Source organism: Lontra canadensis, unplaced genomic scaffold, assembly GCF_010015895.1.
Source record: "Lontra canadensis isolate GAN:19392208 unplaced genomic scaffold, GSC_riverotter_1.0 scaffold28, whole genome shotgun sequence".
In the NCBI taxonomy this organism is placed as follows: domain Eukaryota; kingdom Metazoa; phylum Chordata; class Mammalia; order Carnivora; family Mustelidae; genus Lontra; species Lontra canadensis.
Window position 1 is genome coordinate 19135860 of NW_022631022.1, and position 26024 is coordinate 19161883.

Below are 26024 nucleotides of genomic sequence, written 5' to 3' on the forward strand. Positions count from 1 at the left end.
GTTCATGGAGGATCTTATTCTGTAATTTCCTGTCCCCCTGCTTGTCTGAACAGCAGGGACACTGATTTAGCTCCGTATTCTGTGCATTTAAAACAGGAGAGGTTCCGCAAATGTTCAGTATAAAGTGCCCCGATGATGAGCAGTGTGTCTGTGTGAGATGAGGGTGTGGGGTGAGGAGGTCAGGCAATTAGGCCAGACCCCGAAGAGGGCACCAGCACTGCTAGGAACAGTAACCGGATGTTCGCGGCAGGATTCTCTCGACTGGACTGAAACGACCAGAGACAGAGAAATAGACTACAGCTCCCAGAAGGCTGCGCGACACGTAGGCAGTCGGTCGCCCTCGCGAAACTACGTGGTAGGCGGAAACGGGAAGGGCGGCTGAGATATCGCGATGTTTGGGGCCGCCCGAGACGCGTCAGGCGTGGGTGAGGAATCTAAGGGCGTTCGGAGGCTGTGTCCTTTCCGCCCGGCGGTGGGGAGACGCTGGGAACTTCGCTGACTGTCGGTCCGCGACTTTTTGTGCGTGACCTTCCTTTGGCCCGCGCGCTCGCGTGTATGTGTGTGAAGGCTGTGGGTCCGCGGGGGTGTATGACCTCAGTTTCCTACCTCTGCCCGGGAAGCTCAGCTCGCCACTGTGGGTTGACGGCTTTGTCTGTGTGGGTAGTGTCGAGCCTTTGGGACTGTACTTACCTGCCTGCCGGCGCATTTGGGACCTCTTCCTGGCTCGAGTTTGGAGTGGGGGAATTTGTACCTGTGTTCCCACCCCTGCTTTGTGCTGCACTGCGACTGTTCAGTGCCGTTTAAACTAGTTTAAAAGGTGGCCCCATCAGTTCCCCTTATTTTTAAAATTGGTAAAATAGAAAAAGGAAAGCCTTGGTATGTTGGAATTATATCCCCTAGATCCGCCTAAAAGTGCTGATGGTTTTTAAAATTAGAATGAGGCTAAATTTTGCCAAAGAAAAACTTCCTACAGTCCTTTAAAGGCCTGTACTGGATGATAAGCAGGAGAGATTGCTATAGTTGGGGAGCTGGTGAATGTCTTGGGAGCAGGGTTTTTCCCCCACATCTCTGGCAGTGGCTGTAACTAGCTTGCTAGTAGGCTATGTGTGTGACTATGATACTTAGTTAATATACGATATATAGCAAAATAACAATATATTACTATATAATATGTTATACAACGTATATTAATGTGATACAGAAATATATAATATATACAATATATATAATAAAAATATATCATATACCCTATAGTATATGTATATATCCTCAACATGTGGACTTGAGGAGTGCCTAAATGGGATTACAGAAGCTGCAGATGGCTGCCTCTAGTGACAGAGAAGAGCAGTTTTAGCAGAATTCCAACGGCTTGAGCTCTCCTGAGTTCTCTCCTGAGTTCGTTGCCTTACCTTGGGGACAGGGATTTAAAGTGCCCTATGGCCTTTTAATATCTTTGGATTGGGGAGCAGGGTGACATTTTGGGGAACTAGAAGTTGCTCATTATTAGGGGGGCAGAGTAGAGTGCATTGACTGTTGGGAGATAGGGCCAGAGCAAAAGCCTGGGGCCGGGAGTGAGGGGCTTTGACATTAAGTTGAAGATTATAATCTCTTAATGGATCCTGGATCCCTGTTCCCCCAGTCTTCCATGTTTAGTTCTGCTTTGTTCTAGGCCCCAGCCTCTCACTGTTCTTGTGTTGGGCAGTGTTTGTACTGTCTGGCTGTTTTTTAGCCCTAGTTCTGTGAGGCTCCACATATTCCCCTATTGTGACTGGCAGGTATTCTTGAAACCTTTACTTAACTCTGCCTGCCCTAATTAAAGTCAGCAGAGGAGACTTACACATCACAAGCTTGCCATAAGCAAGCTCTGGCTCTGCCTTTTTTTTTTTTTTTTGAGTAAGAGAGCAAGACAGTGCATGAGCAGCAGGGGGAGGGGCAGAGAGAGAATCTTAGAGACTTCACGCTCTGCGTGTAGCCTGATGCAGGGCTCGACGTGGGGCTCGATCTCATGACCCTGGGATCGTGACCTGAGCTGAAACCAAGAGTCCCACACTTAACCTTCTGAGCCACCCAGGTACCACTGGCTGGTCCTGTCTTTCTAAGGGATAAAGAACCTGCCATTTTTCTGGTTGTGGCTTACCAACAGGATTGATGTCCTGGGAGCTTGAGGCTTAGTAATCAGAGCCTTCAGCCCTTATAACCTCTCTGTGATAACTCTTTCTGCTCAAGAGTTCTTAGGAGTCTAGCAAAGCCCAGAAAAATCAGGCACTGTCTACAGCTACCTTGGCTGTGCAAGTAGGTGGTTCTAACAGGAACTGGCTAGAGTAACAGACTTACTAGTTTGGGATTTGATCTTTTTTGAGAATGAACATAAAGACTGCTAGCTATCACACTTCACAAGACTGTTAGGTTGAACCAATTTGACCTTGCTTTCAAATGTTGGTTAAATTATCCACTTTCTGTTACTCAAGTACTTCTTCCCTACTCCCAACACCCAACCCACACACACTTTTCTCTGAAGGTAGGTAGGCTTTGGTCCTTATTGGTCCTTAGCAAGTCTTGCTCAGCAGGCTAAGTGGTAAATCTTGGGCTATACCACCCAGTGTGTGGGGAAGTAATTGAAATCCCCAACATGGCTTCATGCCAGAATTTTTTTTTTTAAGATGTATTTATTAGAGTATAAACAGGGAGGAGCAGAGGGAGAGGAAGAGAGAATCCTCAAGCAGACGCCCTGCTGAGTGTGGAGCCCCTACTCAGGGCTCAATCCCAGGACCCTGAGGTCATGCCCTGAGCTGAAATCAAGAATTGGCCACTGAACAAACTGAGCCACCCAGGCATCCTGTTCCCTCGACTTAACTGATGGCTTTCAGTAACCTGTTTCTTAGGAATGATCCCAGCTTGATGTAGAGGAGGTTTGTGGGCTGCAGAGATGAAGTTCAGCCTCTGGTTTGGCAGGAGTCTCCCTGTCCTGGCACCAGTGAGCTGGGGTGGGACGGGGTTGGGGTTTGAGCTTTAGCAGGTAGGTTTCCCCAGAGAGTCAAGAATGCCTCCATGGCCTACGGAGGGTGCTCATCAGTATGCTGATCTGGGAAGGCGCTGGCTGATAGGCCCTCTAGACCTTGCCATGTGCTGAAACAGGCTCCCCAAGCTCTGGAGTAGACTTGTTTCTGGTTTGGGCAAGCAAGGCCCTGGCTGAGGCCCTGATTTAGAGCAGATACTGAAACAGAGCTAGCAAATGGAACTTTGGGGGAGTCTTGCTCTAGGGAACTGGTCTGTGCTTAACTCCTGCTGATTAATCCCTGGGTCTGGGCCTCTGGGAGATCTTTGTGGGCAAGGGCTCATGTAGGTGTGTGCCTGAGGCTTGAAGGCAGATACTGGGCGAAGAGGCCCTCAGGAACCAAGGAGCCTCTGGAGTGAAGAGGAAGCCCCTGTGGGTGTGCAGCCTCGGAGGTAGCCATTGGGTGATTGAGATAACTTCCTCCTTGATGTTTGCCTTGGTTTCCCCTCCTACTGCTGATTCTGTCCATTTTGAGTCATCTCGCAGGACTCTTGTACAGAGAGCCCTTACATACATTGACTTTCATACATTGACTCAGAAGTTTCTACTGAAAGGAGCTTCAGAGATCACCTGGTCTTACCTCTGTATTTTTCAGATGAAGAGACAGGTGCAGGGAGGGAAGTACCGTGGGCCAAGGTCACACACCAGCTCAGGAGCACAACGATGGATGGGGTCCAGGGCTCCTGATGTACCAGCTGGGCTTCTGTGCCAGTGTCCTGTGCCCCACGCCCACCCTGCTTCAGAAGGTACAGTTCATTATTCCTCCAGCAGTGGTTCAGGACCTACCAGGTGCCTGGCTGTTGATGATTAGACCTGGTCACACATTCAGGGAGCTTGCTGGTGGCAGTGGTGGTGGTGGGGAAGTGGAGAGGGAGAGGCAAGGAAACACGGAAAAAATGGAATCACTAATTATTACCAGGCAGGTGCATCTCAGAGAAAAGCCTATCTCAAATGATTTCGGGTGTGACTCCTGTCTTCTCAACTCATCTACAGATTCCCCAAAGGCAGTGGTGTGTCTTTTTTTTTTTTTTTTTTAAAGATTTTATTTATTTTTTTGTCAGAGAGAGAGAGAGAGAACGCGAGCGTGAGAGTGAGCACAGGCAGATAGAGTGGCAGGCAGAGGCAGAGCGAGAAGCAGACTCCCTGCTGAGCAAGGAGCCCGATGTGGGATTCGATCCCAGGACTCTGGGATCATGACCTGAGCCGAAGGCAGCCGCTTAACCAACTGAGCCACCCAGGCGTCCCGGCAGTGGTGTGTCTTGAACAATTCCTTTGCCCAGTGCTAGATGTCATTGGCCCTCAGTGATTGTTGCTGATGGAGGGGGCACGTTTTGCTGGCCCAGCTTGCAGAGTGTAGGTTTTGGTGTGTCCATCAGCTGTGTTATCGGGGGCATTCACTCCTAGCAACATCTGAGGGCCAGAGGGAAAAAAACCAAGCAGCTGGTCCCACGGGAGTGGCCAACATCCCCTTCATGCTTGTTTCGTCCTGGGCTTAGGTTTGTAGAGGGGTGTCCAGTTTGATCTCCAGGGACAGGGACAAAGAGGCAAATGTCTCCACTCCCCGGATCATCTGAGTCTTCCCGTTGCTTCGGGTTTCCCACCTCTCAGGCTCCCTGAACCCATGCCATTGTGCTACTCCCTTCAGTCAGTCCAGCATCCTCCTGTCTCCACCTTAGGGCCCCCTCCACACTTGGCACCAGCACTACCTTTCTAAAATGAAAACTCACCTTGGCCCTCACCACCTTTCACACTGCCCTTGACCTGATTGCAGCCTTACCTCCTGCCACCCCCTACCTCCCATCAAACTTTAGCCTCACTCCTAAGCCGTTCCTTGTTCCCCAAACTTGCCACCCTCTTTAGGCCTCTTCACCTTTGTGAGATTTTTCCTTCTTGCATGGTTCTTTCCTTCTTTCTCTGGGAAACGTACTGGTCCTTCAGGACCCAAGCTGTCCTTGTTCGCGTCTCTGACTTCCTCAGATGGTTAATCCTGGGCAGCCACAGCCCCCAGTAAAGACCTTCCTCACAACACTGGGCTGAATTACACGGTACCTGACCTCATCAAATCGTGTGCTCCCAGCCACTGGGGCTGCTCACCCCTCAGTAACCCCAGCATCTGGCCCAGGGTCCTCAAGACAGTTTGGTTGAACGTATGAGTGAAGTGGGTGCCCCTTACTCTGCTTTTAGATTTTAAGTCCTGACAGAGCCTTGTGGAGGCCCGTCCTGGCAGGCTCCTGGGATTCGAAGCCGTTAGACCCCACATGGAATCCAGTGCCTCGTGTCCAGCTGCTGCACCCTTGGTGAAGAAGCAGTCCCATGTTCTCGTGGGTGTCACTGGGAGCGTTGCAGCCCTGAAATTGCCTCTTCTGGTGTCTAGGCTTTTGGACATTCCTGGCGTGAGTATGCTTCTTAGCCAGTATGGCAGTCTGATGGTGGAGAGCTTCTGCTCCTGGGGCCAGGCCATTTTTATGCAGTGCATGGGTTTTTTTTTTGTTAATGATGGTGTTTTTGGAAGCCCTCCATGTGCATTAGTGTGTAGTAGGGGAGGCAGCAGGAGACAGTCCAGTATAACTGGGAGCTAGATGAGAGGATGTGGACAGTGTGAGGGGAGACTTGGAAAGGAACACTGTGCTGAATGGAGGGTTTGGGTTCCCATATGCTGACCCTGGTTCCCTGAGATGCTGGTGTGGGAAGAGGCTGGCTGGAGACATGGAACACATTTGCAGTGTCCCCTTGCTGCCTTGGGTGCCCCACCCCCACTTCATCTTGAACACTGTAGCTCTGTTCTCCCTCCTTGTTAGATACCATGGCTGTCCTGTCTGCCTAGATGCACTGGAATGTCAGGGGTACCCTGTTGCCTGCAGCTCTGGTTTCAGACTGCTTCAGGTGTTCAGAGATGCTAGGGGTCACCACAGTGTATTGGGGGTAAGGGAAACCTCCATTTTGATCAGTTTTATATATATATATATATATATATATATATATATATATATATTTTAAAGATTTTATTTATTTGACAGAGATCATGAGTAGGCAGAGAGGCAGGCAGAGAGAGAGGGGGAGGAAGCAGGCTCCCCGCTGAGCAGAGAGCCCCATGCAGGTCTTGATCCAGGACACTGGGATCCTGACCTGAGCTGAAGGCAGAGGCCCAACCCACTGAGCCACCCAGGCGCCCTTATATATATTTTTATATATTGAGGTCCTGGGGCAGATTTTTCTTCGGGAAAAGTTCAAGCCTTTTTTTTTTTTTTTTTAAGATTTTATTTATTTATTTGACAGACAGAGATCACAAGTAGGCAGAGAGGCAGGCAGAGAGAGAGGAAGGGAAGCAGGCTCCCTGCTGAGCAGAGAGCCCGATGCAGGGCTCGATCCCAGGACCCTGAGACTATGAACTGATCTGAAGGCAGAGGCTTTAACCCACTGAGCCACCCAGGCGCCCCAAAAGTTCAAGGCTTTAAACAATGTGAAAGCCAGCAGGTACTGACCTCATTTCATTGTCTGGTCTCCAAGGTCTGTTGAACTCCCATTGCCTACACCCCACTCTAATGGCCCTTGCTTTGGCATGGCCCCTGCCAGGCTGTGCTGTTGTCCTATTCCTCTGCCTCTCTAAATTCTGCACAAACACTTTACAGGAAAACCTTCCTGGCTTGCTTCGGCCTATGTGGCATTGTTCCCTTCGTTTTAAAACTCATTTGATGAGGGGCACCTGCCTGTCTTGGTAGAGCAGGCGACTCTTAAGCTCCAGGTTGTGAGTTCGAGCCCCCCATTGCACATAGAATTTACTTAAATAAATAAAATACTTAAAAAAAAACCCAACTCATTTGATTTTTTTTTTTTTAAGATTTTATGTATTTGTGTGAGAGAGAGCTCAGAGGGAGAGTGAGAAGGAGAAGCAGACTCCCTGCTGAGTAGAGAGGCCGAATTAGGGCTCGATCCCAGAGCTCCCACGATGCTGAGATCATGACCTGAGCCAACGGCAGAGGCTTAATCCACCAAGCCACCCAGTCACCCTCATTTGATGTATTAAAGAAAAACCTGAGATGGGCTGTAAGGTGGTAAAAACAGGGTTTATTCAGAAAAACTATCACAATAAGGGAAAGAGACCTCAGCAGAGAACTGGGCTTGATTCCAAATACAACAGGGAAAAGTGGGGGTTTATAGGCAAGGAGCAGGTGGAGGGCAGTGGATGGAAAGTTACTAAGAGGAAGTATCAGGAGTAAGGAGGGTTCTGGCTAACTGTCCTGACAGGATTCTTGGTGCAGGCAGGCCAAGGTGACCCGTCATCACGTGGGGGTTGTTGAGGGTTGAGGAGCCCCATGAGATACCCAGGCTGATCAGATAGCGAGAGTCGGGGATTCTGGCCAAACCTGCTTAACAGGAATCTTGCTCTTAAGGATCAGGCCCCAGGATGAGCCTTATCAAAAAAATGGTGCAGAGGAGCCTGAGTAGAGTTTGGTCTAGGAGAGAATCTTGAACAGGGTGTGGGGAATCTTAGGTTGGCTTTGACATTGCTCATGCTGTTGCACATTACTTTTGTGGAGTGCACTGCTGGGCTCAGGCTGCGCTTTTCCTTGTTATCTGTGCCACCTCATGTGGTTGCCCAGGTGCTTGTACCAGTGTGTCCAGCAGGGGGCAGTGCTCCCTTGCTGATGACCATGTCAGGGCTGAAGGCAGGGGTGAGCAATCTTTTTTCCCCCTCCTCTTACTTTCCCCAAACTTATAGTGAGAAAGTCAGCCTTTCGCCCTACCCCTCATACTGCCACAAGCAATGAAGTGGGCAGCCAGGGATGCCACCAGGCCAGAAGGGGGGAAGGAGGTGAGTCTCGTGCTGCTGGGCAGCACCCTCTGTGGCCTGGTTCCTCTCCCCCGCAGGCCCAGAACTGTTGGTAGGAGCTGGCTCCCTAGACCCGTGAGAGCGGGAGACCTGGAGGCCTGGGAGGGCTTGTTGCAGCAATGACAGCCTCTGCCCCCTTGGGAGGGAGGGAGCCATGCAGTTCCCTTTTCCCATAGACCCAGAGCAAGTGAATTTCCGGACTGGGGGTGGGTGGGGGCAGGGCGTCCTATCCCAGGAAACAGATGGGCAGCCTCAGAGCTGGGGGAAATGGCAACTCCCCCATTTCCTGCATCCCGTGCAGCCAGCATTTACAGGGGTGTGAGGAGGCTCTCTAGCCCACCTCAGGCTCTGGCCTTCTGAGGGGGACAGGCCTTGTCTGGAACAGGAACTTGGCTCTCCCTCTCTGGCTAGAGTCAAGCTGAAAGTCAGGCAGCCAGAAGGGCACTGACCTAGGAGGGAGGACTTGGAGCCTGCTTTTCTAATTTAAAATAAAGGTGATTACTGCCACCCATCTCCTCAGGCTCTTGTCCAGGCTTGGGGAGGGGACACAAAGTTTGTCATCCTGTGCCAGTAGCTAGGCACAGCTCCTGAGACACAAAAACACTTGCCAGTGTTTGTTTCCTGTCCTTCACCCTCTCCTTTCCCCTTATGTCCTTTGGGCCAGCCACATGGGGAGGGGAAGGGGTTGTTGGGGTTGGCGAGACAGCCCATGTTAGGGGAGCTGTGGGAGCCACAGTCCATCTGCTCCTGTGGAGGGGCCCGCTGCCCTCTCACTTCTTGGCCAGCTCATCCCGCAGGTAGAATGGTTCTCCAAGGAGCCTGGGTTTGCTTGGTAGAGTCTTGTGAGGTGTTGGCAACCAGAGGGGGGTCCTTGCTTGGCCCGATGCCGTGGCCTCCTCACACTCCCTGATGGTACTGATTTCCCCATTGCCTTCTTTTTCTGGGTCACCCGCAGGAGCAGTCAGCAGTCTTTGTCCCTTGGAACGGTCCTTCTCAGCTGTTTGCCTCCATCATGGGATTACAGGCTCGGGGCTTTTCTGAGCTCCCGAGGCATTTCTAGATTTGGACCCGTAGATGTGCAGCTGAAGGCTGGGCCCCGGGGAGCTGGGTGATGCCACAGATCTGGCCCATAACTGCAGGTGTACCTCATCTTACCGTGCTCTGCAGATACTGAGGTTTCTTACAGATTGAAGATTTGTGCCAGCCCTGCATCAAGCAAGTCTCTTGGTGCCATTTTTCCAACAGCATTTGCTCACTTTGTGTCATTTTTTGGTCATTCTCCTAATATTTCAAACTATTTGATTATTTGTTATGGCGATCTGTGATCAGCGATTACAACTTGCTGAAGGTTCAGATGACGGTTATCCTTTTTTTTTTTTTTTAGCAATAAACTATTTTTATTTTTACTTATTTTTGTTTATTTTAGAGAGGTGGGGGAGAGGCAGAGGTAGAGAGAATCTCAGGACCTGGGGGCTGGATCTCACGACCCTGAGATCCGAGATCGCGACCCAGAGTGGGATGTTCAATGGACTGCACCACTGAGGCGCCCCACAGTAAACCGCTTTTAATTATTTTTTTTTTAAGATTTTTTTTTTTTTTTTTTTTAGATTTTATTTATTTATTTGACAGAGAGAGATCACAAGTAGACAGAGAGGCAGGCAGAGAGAGAGAGAGAGGGAAGCAGGCTCCCTGCTGAGCAGAGAGCCCGATGCGGGACTCGATCCCAGGAACCTGAGATCATGACCTGAGCCGAAGGCAGCGGCTTAACCCACTGAGCCACCCAGGCGCCCAAGATTTTTTTTTTTTTTTTTTTTTTGTCAGAGAGAGAGAGGGGGAGAGAGCAAGCACAGGCAGACAGAGTGGCAGGCAGAGGCAGAGCGAGAAGCCGGCTCCCTGCAGAGCAAGGAGCCCGATGTGGGACTCGATCCCAGGACGCTGGGATCATGACCTGAGCCGAAGGCAGCCGCTTAACCAACTGAGCCACCCAGGCGTCCCCACCACTTTTTTAATTATTAAGGTATGGTCAGAAGTGGGGGAGGGAGAGTGAGGAGTTCTCCAGCCTGAGAAGGCACTTTGAGACTGAAAAGTGAGCCGCTCCATACCGTTACAGGGATTTATTCAGGGGAGCTTGCTGAGGAACGGGAGGACAGGCAGGCTGGCTGGATGACTGGTTGGTGGTGCAGGCGCTGTGCGGCTCTTCTCTGCCAAGTCGGGACCTCAGTCTACAGCTTTTATGGAGTGAAGGGCATGGGGAGGTCAACGAGTCCTTCTCTAGTGTGGCGCCGTCTGTGCATCCCTTCAGGGAAGGTCAGAACAAACCTTCCTGCATTCTGGTGAGGCAGACGTTACCCACCACAGGGCCTGAAACACGCTGTCTGGAGGGAGGGCACTGCTGGGGCACGAACACGGTGGAGAGTCCGCTATGGGGTTGGTGTTGTTGGCACCCCTCCAGGTACGCGTGCTGCTTTCTTCAGACAGAATGCTCTTGGCATGTGAGAGACTACAGTATGGTGCAGTACGACTTTTTTTTTTTTTTTTTAAAGATTTTATTTATTCGACAGACAGAGATCACAAGTAGGCAGAGAGGCAGGCAGAGAGAGAGGAAGAAGCAAGCTCCCCGCTGAGCAGAGAGCCCGATGTGGGGCTCGATCCCAGGACCCTGGGATCATGACCCGAGGCGAAGGCAGAGGCTTTAACCCACTGAGCCACCCAGGTGCCCCTGGTATGACTTTGATATGTGCTGGGAAACCGAAGAACTTACTTGGCTAGTTTTATTGTGATATGTGTTTCATTGCAGTGGTCTGGAACCAGACTCACAGTGTCCCAAGGTAGGCCTCTATTCCTCACTCACCGGTGTGTCCAGGCATCCCAGGGTAGCCGCTGGCTGAAGCCAGGCTGGGAAAACTGTGGAGGGGTGCAGGAGAGGGGTGGATGTGTCCTTGGGACTCAGATGCCAGCGGGTGGGCAGAGGCCACCGCCAAGAATCCTGGGACGCTTTCTGTAGTGGGGGGAGTTTGCTAGTGGTGGCCCGCTGTACCTCAAGAGAGGCATCCGAGCATAGAGGATTTCTCATGCCGCGATTCTGGGCGACTCAGGTCATCTTTATGGTATTGGTCTTCTTAGCCCTGCAGGGAAGTGGGGGTGGGGGTGGGGAGGGTACTAAAATTACCCTTCTCTAAGGCCTATTCTGGCACTAGTGGTCAAAGATTCTAGATGCGAGGCCAAAAGGAATAGATCCTGAAGGCATCCTGAGAGAAGGTCCTGGGATGCAGGAGCATCAGGGCTTTCGCAGTTCCACAGTTGTCATGGCACTGGGGGGCAGTTCCGTCTGGGCAACCTCTCACTTTGGGGAAGAAGACGCCTTGCTAGCTTTTGCCCCAGCAGGGTTGGCAGGGGTACAGCCCGCCGGGGATTTCTAAAGGTGGAGAGAGTCTCCCATCTGGGGAGCTGGCAGGACAAGGTTAAGTTTCTTTCTTTTTTCCTTCCTTCTTTCTTTTTTTAAAAGATTTTGTTTATTTGTTGGAGATAGGGAGAGAGAGGAGGAGCAGAGGGAGAAGGAGAAGCAGACTCCCTGATGAGCAGGTGGTGGGGGGGTGCTCGATCCCAGGACCTTGAGATCGTGACCTGAGCTGAAGGCAGACACTTAACCAACTGAGCCACCGACGCGCCCCAAAGGTTAATTTCTAGAATGCCTGTCAGGACATTCACCGTGGTCAAGGGTGAGGGAAAGAAGGCCCCACTCATATGCAGTATGAAGTAAATTCGGCTTCTCTGGAGGACCATTTGGCAATGTCTAGAGAGAGAGAAAGTGTTCCTAGCTCTTGATTCACCCACAGGTTTGACCCCTGTAGGGCACAGAGATTCACTGTGTGTATGGGGAGGTTCATGATAGCATTGCTTAGCATTTCAAAACAAAACCAAAACTGGAAATAAAATGTCCAAGGATAAAGAGCACTCTGGTGCAGTTTGGGTCCAGCCTTGTGAAGGGTTAAGGCAGCAATTCAGAAGGCCTGGATCTTGGTGTTGATGTGGTACAGTCCTCAAGACAGAGATGAAATGGGCCTGGGACAGGAGTTGGCAAACCGGGGCCCACAGGCCAGCTCTGGTCTCATTACCTGCTTTTGTGCTTTTGTATGGTCTGTGAGCTAAGAATGCTTCTTACATTTTTAAGTGGTTGAAAAATTAAAAACAGTATTTGGAGACACATAAAATTATGTGAAATTCAAATTTCAGTGTCCATAACGTTTTTGCTGGAACGCAGCCCCATGTTTATCTAAGTGTTGCCTAGGACTGCGGTCTCGCTACTACAGAGTCGAGTAGTTGTGTCAAAGCTGAAAATAGTTTCTGGTCCTTTAGAGAAAAAGTATGCTGACCGCTGGCATATTGAATGGTTCCTTTTATATGTTCACATTATCTGAGTTACTGCCTGCACATTTTCCTCTGGAGGTAGTCACCTTTGCGTGGGAAAGGAGGGTGAGAAGGGAGACTTGGATTTTGTATCATTCTGTTCAATCATCGTTTTTTAACCTCTGTGTATATTTATTTTTAAAGTCAGTGGGACTCTTGGTGGGAAAATTATAGAACATTCCTTGTAACTTTATGCTTTTTTTTTTTTTTCTTCTTCTTCTATTTTTTAATGCTCACTGAGAAAAGGAAGCAGGAGAAACAAGGCCTGGTTTGAGGTTTTCCTCTCTTTCTGGGCAGGGGCTACCTGCCTGCCCTGTGGTCCTGTTGTGGAAACTAGTCTGTTCAGCAGTGCTGCTCTGAGGCATTTACTTAGGTTTCTGCTGGTTTGGCCAGCCCCTTCGGTCCCTGGCCAGCCCCTCCAGGGAGTGAGCTCTGTATTCTGCCTTTCTTTCTTGAGAATTTTCTCTAGCTGGGGAAGGGCACTGAGGGATTGGCAGCTCAGTCCTGCTTGAATGGCAGGAAGGACTGTTGAGACCAGAACACTAGCTCCCCCAGGAGGCCCACTGGGAGGCTGATGGAGAATGGTTTTCCCCACAGAGCCTGGTGGGAAAGGGCAAGAGGGCTGGGACGGCATAGTGAGCTGGATGGGCCCCTTGAAGGCCTCGTGGTTTAAATGTCTCATGGCTCAGATGAGGAAACCAGGGCCAAAGAGGAAGAGGGATTTGCCCAAGACCTGCCACCCTCCCTCCCCTAGCCAGTGAACTGGCAGAACTGGTGCTTGGGGCCAGGTTTCTTGACTCCTGTCAGCAAGTGAACTTGAGGAGCTGGGATCTGGAGCATAGGCATTCTGGGCTCAAGCTCACCATGGCTGTGAGGATGAGAATTCCCAGGACACTGTGGACTCTTACTTGGTCCACCTTGCTTCACGGTCAAGGTCATATATACCGCACCTACTTGTCAGACTGAGTCCTTGCTGAGGGGAGCGCTTGTATCTTACCAGCTGTGATCCCCACGTATATATAGGCTCAGTAAATGTTTGACAAGTCAAGACATCGGGCACCTGGATGGCTTAGTCAGTTAAGCATCTGCCTTCAGCTGAGGTCATGGTCTCAGGGTCCTGGGATCGAGTCCTGTGGGGACTCCTGCTCAGCAGGATGTCTGCTTCTCCCCTTCCCTCTGCCACTCCCCCCTGTGGCCCCCTTGTGCTGTCTCTCTCTCTCAAACAAAGAAATAAAAATTTAAAAAACATTATGAGCTGGAACATTATGAGTTGGGACACCCACTCAGTCAACCAGAACCCCTCGGGAATTCGTTAATGAGGCCTCCTCCTCCACAGCTCCCCACCCTATGTGCTGACTCCTCTGGGCACCAAGAGCCCTTTTTCCTAGAGTATACCCACCACCCCCAAGCTCAGGTTCGTGCCAGCGTCTGGGCTGGTTCCCAGGCTCTGGGCACGGCCACTGTCGACACTGGTCAGCTTAGTGTCAGAGGTCTCTGCTGTGTATGCTAGCCCAGAGGCCTGAGTCACCAGAGCTCCAGGTTCCTTGGCCTGTGGCAGTGCAAAGCACGGTGGGTGCTTCCTCTTTGGAATCCTCCGCAGCCCCCTGTGATGCTGTCATCTCCTGCCATACTAGAAACACCTGCTCTTTTTGGGCCACTCAGATGGAGGTTCTAGCTGTGTCTCTCCTTTCCTTATGTATGCTAGAACTGTGTTATCTAACATAGTAGTCATTAGCCACATTTAAATTTAAATTATTAAAATTAAATTAAACCAAAACTTCAGTCCCTCAGTCACATTAGCCACACCTCAGGTGTTCAGTAGCCACATGTGGCAAGTGGCTGCTCTACTGAGCGGCACAGATGTGACATGTTTCTGTCACTGCAGAGTTCTGGTGGATAGTCCTGTAGAGAACTGGTTCTCACCTCGGGCAGCTTTGTGTCCCAGGGGACATTGGACTATGTTCAGGAACTTTTTTGGTTGTCATACTTGGGCAGGGGTGCTACTGGGTCCTGGTGATAGTAGTTAGAGGCCAGAGATAGGGTAGGAGGGGAAGTTCAGGTCATGGGCTTTGTCTCATCTGATGGCTATGAAAGTGCTTTTCCCCAAGTCCCTTTAGTTGTCTGCCCCAGAAGCAGCCTGGGCCAGACTAGGCCTGACAGTAGATGCGGAGGTATCACTCCCAAATCTGTTTCCATTTCCCCCTTCCTGACTCTCCAGGAACCGCAGATGGGATTGCTAATGTACCTTCAGCAGAGAAAAGGAAATGAGACTTGCCAACTGGTTTCTGGAAGGAAAGTCTATAAATGTTAGGCCAAATGCAGACAGCTTATATGATAAAGTCTGGCCAAGCCTTGGTCATGTCACACAAAGAAGTTCAGGTTTTAAATATTAGATATTAAAAGCTCTTGGCAGGGGTCTCACCAGGGGACCAAGCACAGAGCTGCCTTTCAGGAACTCTCCAGTGTGTGGGAGCTTGTTTTAATCCCAGCCCTGTTTCTCGCAGGACCCATGAGGGGTATAAGAAAGCCAAGGCGGGTTCTTGCCCTTAGAGTTTTCTGCCCTGACAGAGCCCCTTGGCATTTGCTAGGGGAAGGGTCAGGATAAATGAATAAGTAGTCTGAATTATTTAGTATTTCAGAAGGTAACACAACATGTCCTTTTTTTTTTTTTTCTTTTTAAGTATGTGTGCTGCCAAAGCGAGCACTCCTTTTTTTTTCTTTTTTTTTTTTTAAAGTGTGTGCAAACCCAGGGCCTAGTCCTTGGCTCCCAGGACATTTGGCAGAGTGAATGAAAATGAAAGAACAAAGCCCATAGAGCTGATGAATTAGATCAAGTGACATCCCTCTAAAACCAGAAAAACGGGCTTGGGCTTGCTGGACAGCACGAGGGTCAAGTCACTGCCAAGAAGAGGTAGCTGCTTCAGTGGGGTCAGGGGACGGGCATCAGGGAGGATTGGCTCATCACATACTCTTCACATTACTCTTGAGGTAAAGACGTTGGCCCCAGGAAGCTCCCGGACAATGACTGTGTAACCTGGGAAGGTAGCCAGAGAAGGATGGACTTAGAGTCTGAGGGGAAAAGCTCAGAGGGAAGAGTTCAAGCAGGGGCCCCAGGTGGGAGGCTCACCTGGATCTGTGGTTTGAACTCTCTAGGGACTGGGGGAGGCTCAGGCCATGAGGGGGATGCAGGCAGAGGTGAGAGGGAGGAGGGCCATTACCAAACTGGAAATATATCTGACTAGCCTTGGGCATAGTCCTTTGGAGAACTGACAGGCAGTTTGGAATTAGGGAAAGCAGGGGAACTAGATCTTCAGGAAGTAGCTTTCAAGATTTCAGAATAGAGGACAAACTGGAATATTCTTTTTTTTTTTTTTTTTAAGATTTTATTTATTTGATAGAGCATGCACAAGCAGGGGGAGTAGCAGGGAGAGGGAGAAGCAGGCTCCCCGCTGAGCAGGAAGCCTGATGTGGAACTCGATTCCAGGACCCTGGGATCATGACTGGAGCTGAAGCAGACGCTTAACTGACTGAGCCACCCAGGCATAATCTTTTTTAAAGATTATATATTAATTTATTTGAGAGAGAGACAGAAACAGAGCTTGAAGGGGGGAAGGGTCAGAGGGAGAAGCAGACTTCCCACTGAGCAGGGAGCCCGAGTAGGGGCTTAATCCTGGGACTGCAGGATCATGACCTGACCAAAGGTGGTTGCTTAACCAACTGAACCACTCAGTGTCCCTGAACTGGGATTTTCTTTTTTCTTTTTTTTTTTTTTTTTTAATTTATTTGACAGCGAGAGAGGGAACACAAGCAGAAGTGGGATAGGGAGAAGCAGGCTTCCTGCTGAGCAGGGTGCCCAATGTGGGGCTCGATCCCAGGATCCTGGGATCATGACCTGAGCCAAAGGCAGATGTTTAACCTACTGAACCACCCAAGTGCCCCTGAACTGTGATATTTTTGTTCAGGGTAGTTGGGAAGCTCTTAGAGACGAAAGATAGTGGTCCCCATGAGGGAAAGAAAGCAGTGTCCAGAGACCGATGTGTCCACCTGGGAAGCTCTCTGTTGAAGGAGATCGGAAAACAGTTAAATGGAAAGGAGGACACGTAGCTAAAAATGGAGGTAAGAGCATGGCCCAGAGGCAACCCAGAGTGAGCAGAAGCTTGCCCTGAAACTCAGGATGACCAAGGGCTGTTACATACATTTGGGAAAGGAACAAGGGTTATGTCCCATTTTGTTTCTATCTTTTGAGCTTGAAAAAGCGGGACAAATGGTGATAGAAGGGACTTGAACCCAAATTGGGTGGCTCATCTCCTGGGCAAATTTCTGTCTGGTTGGTGGCCTGCAGGATGGGTGGGAAACAGCAGAGGGCCTGGGAGCTAGAGATGACGAATCTCCATTTATCAAAAAGGCAAATTACCATATACAGGGTCTGCGAACACCTAGAAAAGCTCTTAGAAACTGGTAGTCATTGGGGCTTCATCAGGCTCATTGGGAACAAGGCCAAACAATTTCAGGGGTTTATTTTGTTTCTGTTTTTGTTTTTTTGGACATCAAAGTACTTCTGGGAGGCACCTGGGTGACTCAACTGGTTAAGCATCTGCCTTTGGCTTAGGTCATGATCCCAGGGTCCTAGGATTGAGCCCCAAGTCGGGCTCCCTGCTCAGTGGGAAGCCTGCTTCTCCTTCTCCCTCCTGCTTGTGTTCCTTCTCTCGCTGTCTCTTTCTCTGCCAAATAGATAAAAATCTTGAAAAAAAAAAAAAAAGTTCGGGGTTGAGGTGAGGCCCTTATAGAGTCTTAGGATCTGGACCATCTGATGGTGATGTCAGCATGTTAAGCCCTGAAAGATCCCATTTTCGGAGGGTTTGTTCTTGATTCCTTCCTACCTCTCACCCCTATACTCCCTGGACCTTAGGGAAGAGCTCTGCTCTTGTCTTTGTTCTGTTCATGATTTCGTTCATGTCTCACGGTCGGGGCGGAGGGCTCCTGATGGTGGTGCTGGCTAAGAGCGGGACTGAGATCTTAGGAGCTCTCTGTGGGCCACGTCTAGAATTTACCAGGGAAGTGTGACAGACGGCAGTTGGGACCAGAAAAGTAGCTGTGCAGGTACAGGCTGGGGTTTGTGGCTTAGCAATGTGGTGAGGAACTCTTTCGAGCTTGCTGATTGCAGACCCCGTATATGTCAGCAGGAGGGTGTGGCCTCCGGAAGAGGTGCTGTGGGCCCAGGCTCCACAGACAGACACTCAGCGGGTACCAGGGACGTGACGCTCTGGTCCCCTGATTCTGACCAGATGGCACTAGGGAGGCAGAAGAGATGGCTCCTGTCTCTGGCTTCTTTATTTCTGGGAGATTCCATTCCATTTCTTGTCTTTCTTTTTAAAGATTTTATGTATTTATTTGACAGACACAGTGAGAGGGAACACAAGCAGGGGGAGTGGGAGAGGGAAAAGCAGGCTTCCCACTGAGCAGGGAGCCTGATGCAGGGGTGGATCTCAGGACCCTGGGATCATGACCTGAGCTGAAGGCAGGCACTTAATGACTGAGCCACCCTGGCGCCCTACCATTTTTTCTTAACGTTTTATTTTTAAGTAATCTCTACATCTAACGTGGGGATTGAACTCATAACCCCTAAGATCAAGAGTCACATGCTCCACTGACTGACCAGCCAGGTGCCCCAGTATATCCTTTTGTTTTAAATGTGTCTTTTTAGACACGTTTTGATATGATTGAGGGTTTTAAAAAATCCAGTATGAGAGTCTGAATTTTGATCAGGAAATTTAACTCATTATATATTACTGTCATAACTATTATGTTAGGACTTAGCTTCTGCTGTCTTAATACCATCTCACATGCTTGTCATGTGTTCTCTCTGCTCCTTTTTTCCCTTTCCGATCCTTTATTATGTAGCTTGAGTTTTCTGCTGGTTTGAGAGTTACCTGTTCTTCTGGTTACCTCTAACTTACCGTTCCCGTCTTACCTTGTCACTGTTTTGTATCTTGAGAGTCTCAGGACTACCCTGCCTCCCTCTGCTTTCTCTGCCTGTGCTGGTCCTGTGTCATCTCCAGGTCTGGGTTCTGTGGAGAGAAGGCAGCCCTCTTCATCTGCCATCTTGTTCAGAGCTGTCCTGGAGGGGCCTCCAGTGCTCAGTGGGGGTTTGGTTTAAATGACCTTTAAAAAGGCCACTGAGGTTTTGTGCAAGTTCTGGGGATGGTAGATTCTAAGGGAGAGTGAGGGAGAGGGGACCTGTCTGAGAGCTCTCCAGTGGAGCTAGGAATAGCAGACCTTCTGAAGTACCACATTTTGCTGCTCCGAGACGTCTGCTTCTGAGCCCCAGCTTCGCTCTTACGTGCTGTGCGGAATGCTGTCATTCATTGTTGCAGGACAGGCAGGACACAGATGAGGAGGGGGGCCTCAGTGAGATAGGGAGGGATGGGGCTACTGGGAGTTGGCATGGGCATGCCCCATCCCAAGAGGTAGCCATGACGCAACACCACCATTATCAAGGAGGAATGCGGGCTCCAGAATGCCAGAGTTTTAGTTTTTCAAGAGAAGCCAGGAAATTGGATTTTCTTTGTGAAATCTCCTGATCTGTATATATTGGCTCAAAAATGTTTATAACCTCATGTAGGCCACGAATCATGTCTGCAGGCTGGATCTGGCCTACGTGCCACACAGGATTCCTGTTCCAGCCAGCTGATGAGTCTGTCCTTGTCATCCTTGACTCTTCCATCTCCTGGATAAATGTCCCCTAGAGGTGTGATTTTCTACACCTTTCCCCTCCCAGCCACTTCTTCGGAGCTCTTTACTCTGCCAGCGTGTTGGATTAACACGGCACTTTACAAATGATGGCAACTGGTTAGTGCCGTCCGCACTATCGTGTGCTGTTTCTCATGGCCGTCTAGTCTGCCAGGCACCTTAACCATTCCCCTGTTTGCATTATGAATTACTTGTGACCGAGGAGTGTGAAAGTAAACGTCATTCTTGCCCCACGAGTGTAGGGTGGAAGGGTTTGGTTTTCCTTGAGTCTGTCTGCAAATAGAGCCCACGAGGCCTCGTTCCTAGAAGTCCGAGAAGGGACTGTGCCTTGTGTTCTCGCTGGGGCATGGCGGCAGAGACTATGTGCCAGGTCCCAGCTGCCCAGTGCCTCTGCCTGCAGAGGGCAGGGTTGCCGTGTGGATTAGAGCTCAGGACCTGTAAGCGTTTTTGGGGGTGGCCCCTCTTTGCCCTGCATTCCTTTCTGTCTGCCTTTGCCTCTAGTGCTGAGTGGCAGGAGCCTGCAGCTTTATATGCACTGGGCAGTTGGTGACTCATTCCTCAGCAGCCCCTCAGATAGGGAAGTGAAACGGCCACATCTGGTGGGGGCTGACCTTTGGGTGACATCGGAAGTAGCTATGCAAACATGGGGCTCACTGCCGAGGAGGGAGAAGTCTTTTCCACAGCACTTGCCTGGCCTGGCCCCGTGTGGCCTCCAGGCCCGTGGCTCTGGTAACAGTTTCCTTTCCCTTTCCCTCCCCACCTCCATTTTTCTCTTGGTGACAGCTGGAAGTAGCAGTGGTCACAACTGAGAGAGCCAAACATTTCTACAGCCCCCAGGACATTCCTGTCCCTCTCTACAGCGACGCTGATGAATGGGAGGTCAGTGCATGGGGGCCCCAGGGCCGAGTTCTCTCGTGTTTCTACCAACAGGGCAGGAGGGTCCTCCCCACAGCCTGTGGTCCCGGAGGCCAGAGCAGACGGGCCAGGCTCACGTCAGTGGTCAGGGCCCTCTGGGCAGAGGCGATGAGGAAAACATCTGTCTAGCTTCTGGCCTGCGGGAGGCCCGATGTCTCCTCCCACCCCAGGCTGAGTTGAGCCCTGGCCCTGGGCCTCAGGTTGAGTGTCCTTGTACTTATCTGGGCTGATGAAACCACAGAGGAGCTCTGTTCCCACCACCCTTGTCCACGTGGCTCCCAGTGTCACGGCTGTCGAGAGTGCCTTGCTTCCCACGGCTGCAGGGTTCTGCCTCTGCTCTCCCGCAGAGGGCCAGGCACCGCCGGCTCACCAGACGTCGAGTGTGGGCCTCACAGGGGTGCCCTGCCAGGCATTTTTAAACATTCTCAGCCTAGAACATTTCTGGCTGGCCTGTCTTCTCCACCCCGCCCCATCCATTCTCGCCGCCCCAGAGCCCTTCCCCTGGCTTGGACAACCCAAGCATCCGCCTCAAGCAGACAGGCCAGGAGTTCCCTGCCAGATGTCAGTTCTCTTGAAAACCAAACCATAAAGGGAATAGCTTGGAGAGACAAGGGGCGTTTGTTTCCTTGGGCCTGGTTTCTCTCAGGCTGTTGGCTCCACAGCCAGTGCTCCCCAGCATAGCTGTGAGAGGGAACAGCAGTAGACTTGGGCAGGACTTGCCCAGGTGGTCTCCCTTGGTTTCCCATTCAAGTTTCTACCTGGCCTCGTTGCTCCCCACCCCCGCCAATCTTTCTCCCTCTGCTCGGAGAGAGTAGCCAGCTTAATGACCCCATTTCCTTCCCTCTGCCAGATGTGGAAGTGCCGATCCGACCCTGTTCTCCACATTGACCTGCGGAGGTGGGCCGACCTCATGCTGGTGGCTCCTCTTGATGCCAACACCCTGGGGAAGGTGGCCAGTGGCATATGTGACAACTTGCTTGTGAGTGACTCTGCCTTCCTCCCTCCCTGGGCCTCACTGCTGGTTTGCTGAGCTGTAGACTGCCTTTGTATGGGGTTCTTGCCTTGGAATTCTTTTTATGGTGGGCTGATTTGCCTGGAACCCTGTTCCCTGGACTCTCTCCCCTCCACCTGGTGTCAGCTGTGTTCCGGCCAGTGGGCAGTTGGATGGCCTCAGCTTGTGTGTGCTCTCTGAGGGCGTCTACCTCTCACCTGCCCCTTGGTGCTCAACTCTTCTCCCTTTGTCCCTCATTCACGGGCTGCCCTTGATGTGCTCTTCCATTGGTCTCCCTGCCCAGCCCTGTTGCCTGTCCCACTTGGCCTTGTCTTCTCCCCAGGATCTGGATATCCACATGGGGAATCTGATAAGAGTGTTTACTTCCTCATTGATCTCTTGTACACACTTATCTCTCCTGTAGCATTGGCCACAAGGCAGAAATGTGGTTTTCCTGTGTGTTAGGGAACGCTTAGAGGGGAAGGGAGAAGAAAGGCTGGATGAGAGGAGCCAGCCGATGGCTGGTGGTGGAGAGGAACAGAAGTCCAGCTGCACAAAGTGGGGACCGTCATCGGCCTGAGGGACCTCCAGGAAGCTGTTGTCCTAAAAGGCCTGTTTATATGATCCTTCTGGGAAGAACTAGGTGTGTGATCTCTCTCCTCCCTCCTCTCCATTATTACCCCACTTCCCTCATGCATTGAGCGGTTCCCTAACATGAACCGGGCCCCACACACAGGACACGGGGCTCCCAGTTTGGAAGAAGGCTTTTGGTTACACACGCAGGTGAGAAGGGAGTATACTCTGGTGTGTGGTACGGTCTTTAGTTGGCTGGGCATATAGTAAGTATTCGGTAAATATTTACTATATGTAGGAGGTCATCAGTCACTCTGTTTTGGCAAAGAGCAAGGAGATTTTTAGAGTTCAGTAGAATAAAGAAGTGAATAGTGAAGCTGGGTCAAAATTTTGGGGGGTCCGATAGGAGGTTAGTCTCCTTGAATGCTTATTGATGAGTGCGTAAGGCACTTCTTGAAGAATCCGCTAGTGATTGAAGCGTCATTTGAGTAAGAGCCCAGGGTGACCAGAAGAAGAGTGACACACAGATTCTGCAGCCAGGAGCAGGGGTAGGGGAGTAAAGAGAAGGGCGAGTCTAGGGTCAGTATTATCAAAAGGCTTCCCAGTGGGGCTGGTGCATGGCTGACCAGGCAGTTGGAGCAGGGAGGCTCCTGGCCACTTTCATCTTTGTAGGCCTGAGTGGTGTGTGCCCTGCACCATCTCAGCAGGTCTGCAGGCTTCCCACCGGCCGGTCAGCAGCGGCTGATGTGATGAAATACACTGACCTCTAGGAGGTGTGCCCCAGGCTGGACTGGCTCTCGGAGGGCTCTCTTCTTCCCCTGCAAAGCTTTACTTCCCTTTTTCCTTCAAAGCTGCCCCTGCTCCATGAAATCTTCAGGGTTCCCTCCTCCTGAGTTGGCTGAGCAGTGTTAAATGTTCCTAGGACCAGTCCCCAGCCATTTGCCTCAAAAGGTTTCACTTGAAGGCACACAAATTTCAAGGAATTACAAATCCCATGGTTTTATTTTATTTTTTAAAAATTTTATGTATTTGAGAGAGAGTGAGTGAGAGAGAACAGGAGCGAGGGGAGGGGCAGAGAGTGAGGGAGAAGCAAACTCCTCCCTGAACGGGAGCCCAATGTGGAGCTCGATCCCGGGACCACAGGATCATGACCTGAGCCGAAGGCAGACGCTTAACCAACTGAGCCACCCAGGCGCTCCTCTCATAAAGTTTAAACTGTCATCCTTGCTCTGTGGCTCTGTCCTCAATCAAAGATGTTTTGTCCTTTTATCCCTCAAAACATCGCCCTGCTGCCCCCTTCCATCAGATCCCCTTTCCAGTGTCTAGAACCCAGGGTACCGGTAGAGCAGCGTGCTAGGTGTGAACCTGTGCGCCAGGCCTCTGGGCCCTTGGCCTGGGTGAGCTGTCTCTCTAGCCAGCCCTCTGGCCTACTCGGGCCCTGGCCCCTTCTTTGTGCTAAATAGCCAAGCAGAGGGCTTCCTGGCTGGCTCAGCTGGTAGAGTGTGCAGCTCCTGATGTCAGAGTCATGAGTTTGAGCCCCACATTGGGTGTGGAGATTACTAAAAAAAAAAAAAAAAAAAAAAAATAGCCAAGCAGAACCAGAAAGAGGAGTGACTTCCCTGGGTCACCAGTCTAGCTAGGCACTTGTCTCAGTCGGGATCTAGGCCTTCTCTCCTCCCAGGCAGCTTCCCAGGGGCAGAGCTTGAGGTACTGATTGAGCAGAGCACTGACCAAACATATGTGACCGTGGGAACTGTTGCCTCCTCTCATCCCTCCTGCTGCCAGAGGTTCAGACGAGCTGTGGTTTGTCCGGGAAGGGCTGAGCTGCGAGGTGAGGTGGGAAAAGCTAGAGAGGCATGGAGGTGTTGGGTTTGTCCTCTGGTGGTGGTGTGCTTTGCTTTGAAGACTCTTAGAAATCCCAAGCCAGCCCTGACCACACTCCACACGAGAGGGGCTCCTCTAGGTAAGTTCGTTTTATAGAAGCGGCAGGTGGCACAGGGCCAAGAGGAAGTGGGACTGAAACTGTCCACTCAGCCTCGTTGCCACATTGAGAGGACTCGGTGGGAAACAGACGCTGGTATCTGGGACTACACAAGCAGCCAGGTCCTGAGGCTCTGGGCCGTCCCACTTCCTTCCTGTCCCTAGGAGAGGTCCAGGGCACCGAGAGGGGCAGGCATCAGCTCGGTCCTGCTCATGGCATTGTTTTCTGAACTCCCCCTGCCCTTCCCACATGGGCTGCACTTCAGGGAAGGGAAGGGGTGTGCTGACCATTGTCTCCCCAAGGGGCCCACAGCTGGGGAGGGGGTACCAGAGCAGTCAGGGCACAGGGGAGCACCCTCATGGGGGGCCCTAAGGCTTATTTCTCCCCCAGGCAGCCCCTGGCCCAGGGAGCCTTTGCCTATAGTAGTAATAGGAGCTACTGTCTTGGGAGCCTGTCCTTGATGCCAGGCCCTGCATGAAGAGCTTTAAGCATTTCCAGCCTCTGTCCTCACAACCACGCAGTGAGGGGGGCTTTTGCAGAGAGGAGGCTGACTCCCAACCTTAAATTACTCCTCCAAGTTCTCATGGCTTGAAGTGGGAGTAGATTCGAACCCAGGTCTATGTGATTTGGCAACCCACTGAGCGGGCGGGTCCCTCTCACAGCTCCTCTGGTGTGTGGCTTGGTGGGATGGCCTGGAACTCGGGAGGTAGTGAGGCTGTGTGGGATGGTGGCAGATCCCATGGGGTGGCATGCAGAGCTCCATGCCCTGGATCGGCTCCATGGGACCTTGGGGAGTGCAGCTTTCCCATCCGGGTCCCGGAGCAGCTTCCTTACAGGGTCATGGTGAGGTGCATGGGGTACTGCGTAGGAGAGGATTTTTGTCACTTTCAGGTGTTCTCACTGCCCAGCTTTAGTCAGCCTCGAAGTAGAGCTGGTGTTGGGGTGGATGGGCCCCAGCCAGTGAGTAGTCTGGGCCTTTGCTTTGGGGGTAACTGCTCCCCTGTCTGGCTTCTGTCTGGGAGGTGTGTCCCACAGTGGAGAAGCCTTGTGCTTTGGCTCGGAGAGAGCGTTCTGCATAGGAGTGGGGGTCTGCGTGGAGGTGGCTGGGCTGCTGCGAGGGTTGGTGGAGGACCTTCTCCGCGTCAGGCCCTGTGCCAGCACCCATGGTGGTGTGGAGAGGCTGAGGAGACACGAGCTTGGGGGACACAGACGAGTCTCACCTAGTCATCCCCGGCCCATGGCTGGCTGTTACCCAGAGGACGGTGGGTGGGATTGGGAGTGCTGGGGAGGGGTGGCAGGCAGAGCAGCAGGCACCCGCCTGCCACACCCTGGCCCTTCTCCACAGACCTGTGTCATCCGAGCCTGGGACTGCCGCAAACCCCTGCTCTTCTGCCCTGCGATGAACACCGTCATGTGGGAGCATCCCATCACTGCTCAGCAGCTGGGCCAGCTCAAGGCCTTTGGCTATGTTGAGATACCTTGTGTGGCCAAGAAGTTGGTGTGCGGAGACCAAGGTGCGCACGTGGCTAGGCTCATAGGCCCTCCCTGTGGCCCTGGGTCGCAGAAGGGCTCAGCTCCGGGGTCAGATCTGGGTCGGCATCACAGTGTGTTGTGACCTCGGGCAGAACTGTTCTCTGGGCTCAGTTTTCTTGTCTGGGAAATGGAAGTCATGATTCCTCTCAGACTTGGGAGGATTAAATGAGATGTGAGGTGCCTGGTGTCCCTGGCACACAGCCCGTGTGCAATTCTGGACAGCTACTGCGACTCTTCCCGGGGCCTGACCTGGGGGTGCCTCAGAAGGGATTAGATGGGTCTGGCTCCTACAGACATGGTCCTGGCCTTCAATCATTGGGCTTTGGGTGGAGTACTCAGGGGAGCATTGAGCAGGGTGGCTGGGGCTGGGCCCTTGCCTCGGTCTGCAGGCCATAGCAGAACCTTACTCCCTAGGTCTAGGGGCCATGGCCGAGGTGGGCACCATTGTGGACAAAGTGAAAGAAGTCCTCTTCCAGCATGGTGGCTCTCAGCAGAGTTGAACCCAGGATTTCTGTCATGTGTATCACTCTGCACTCAGCGTGTTTTCAGGCCAAGTTTATGAAGAAGATGGACATTGGCATAATATGGTGAAGACTCCTGTGTTTACTGGGGGGTCTGGCCTGGGCCTGCTCCAGAGCCTCCCTGGGGGCCTGACTGGCCTCAGGTTCAATGAGACCAAAGGCCCAGCCTGAACTTCTTTCCAGCTGAGAGATGCCTGCTTTCCAAGACCCTTCTTACCTTTCCCTGGGATTGGCACAGCAGGCTACTGTACGTCCCTGTGCTCTGGGAGGGGGACTGAGGGATGATGGAGAAACCATGATTCTCCCTGGTGCCTGGGAGCCGCTTCAGCTCCTTGGTGGGCTGCCCGGGCACCGTGCAGTCAGGGCAGCCTGTGATTGGCAAGACACTGAGATTCTCCATAAAACACGTGGTGAGATCGGTGGGGCGAGGGGGTTGCTGAGTGGGGAATAAAGAGTGACCTTTAGGA

General features: G+C 51.6%; 1 protein-coding gene and 1 long non-coding RNA gene across 9 annotated transcripts; both read left to right on the plus strand.

Annotated features, from left to right (window-relative positions):
* Positions 1-400: 400 nt before the first annotated feature.
* Positions 401-26024, plus strand: PPCDC (phosphopantothenoylcysteine decarboxylase). Of its 8 annotated transcripts, XM_032865080.1 has the most exons (7): positions 433-553; positions 3651-3801; positions 5240-5448; positions 19827-19922; positions 20809-20937; positions 24849-25017; positions 25451-26024. In XM_032865080.1, the coding sequence occupies exons 3-7, from the start codon at positions 5314-5316 to the stop codon at positions 25534-25536; spliced, it is 615 nt and encodes a 204-aa protein (XP_032720971.1). In that variant the 5' UTR covers positions 433-553; positions 3651-3801; positions 5240-5313; the 3' UTR covers positions 25537-26024. The 8 variants fall into 8 exon arrangements, with proteins under 8 accessions (XP_032720974.1, XP_032720972.1, XP_032720971.1 ...); XM_032865083.1 differs by lacking the exons at positions 433-553; positions 5240-5448 and adding an exon at positions 401-425; XM_032865081.1 differs by lacking the exon at positions 5240-5448 and having other exon boundaries at positions 410-519.
* On the plus strand, positions 3811-4479 carry LOC116872052. Its single transcript, XR_004383585.1, has 2 exons — positions 3811-4065; positions 4306-4479. It is a non-coding gene; the product is annotated as an uncharacterized LOC116872052 (long non-coding RNA).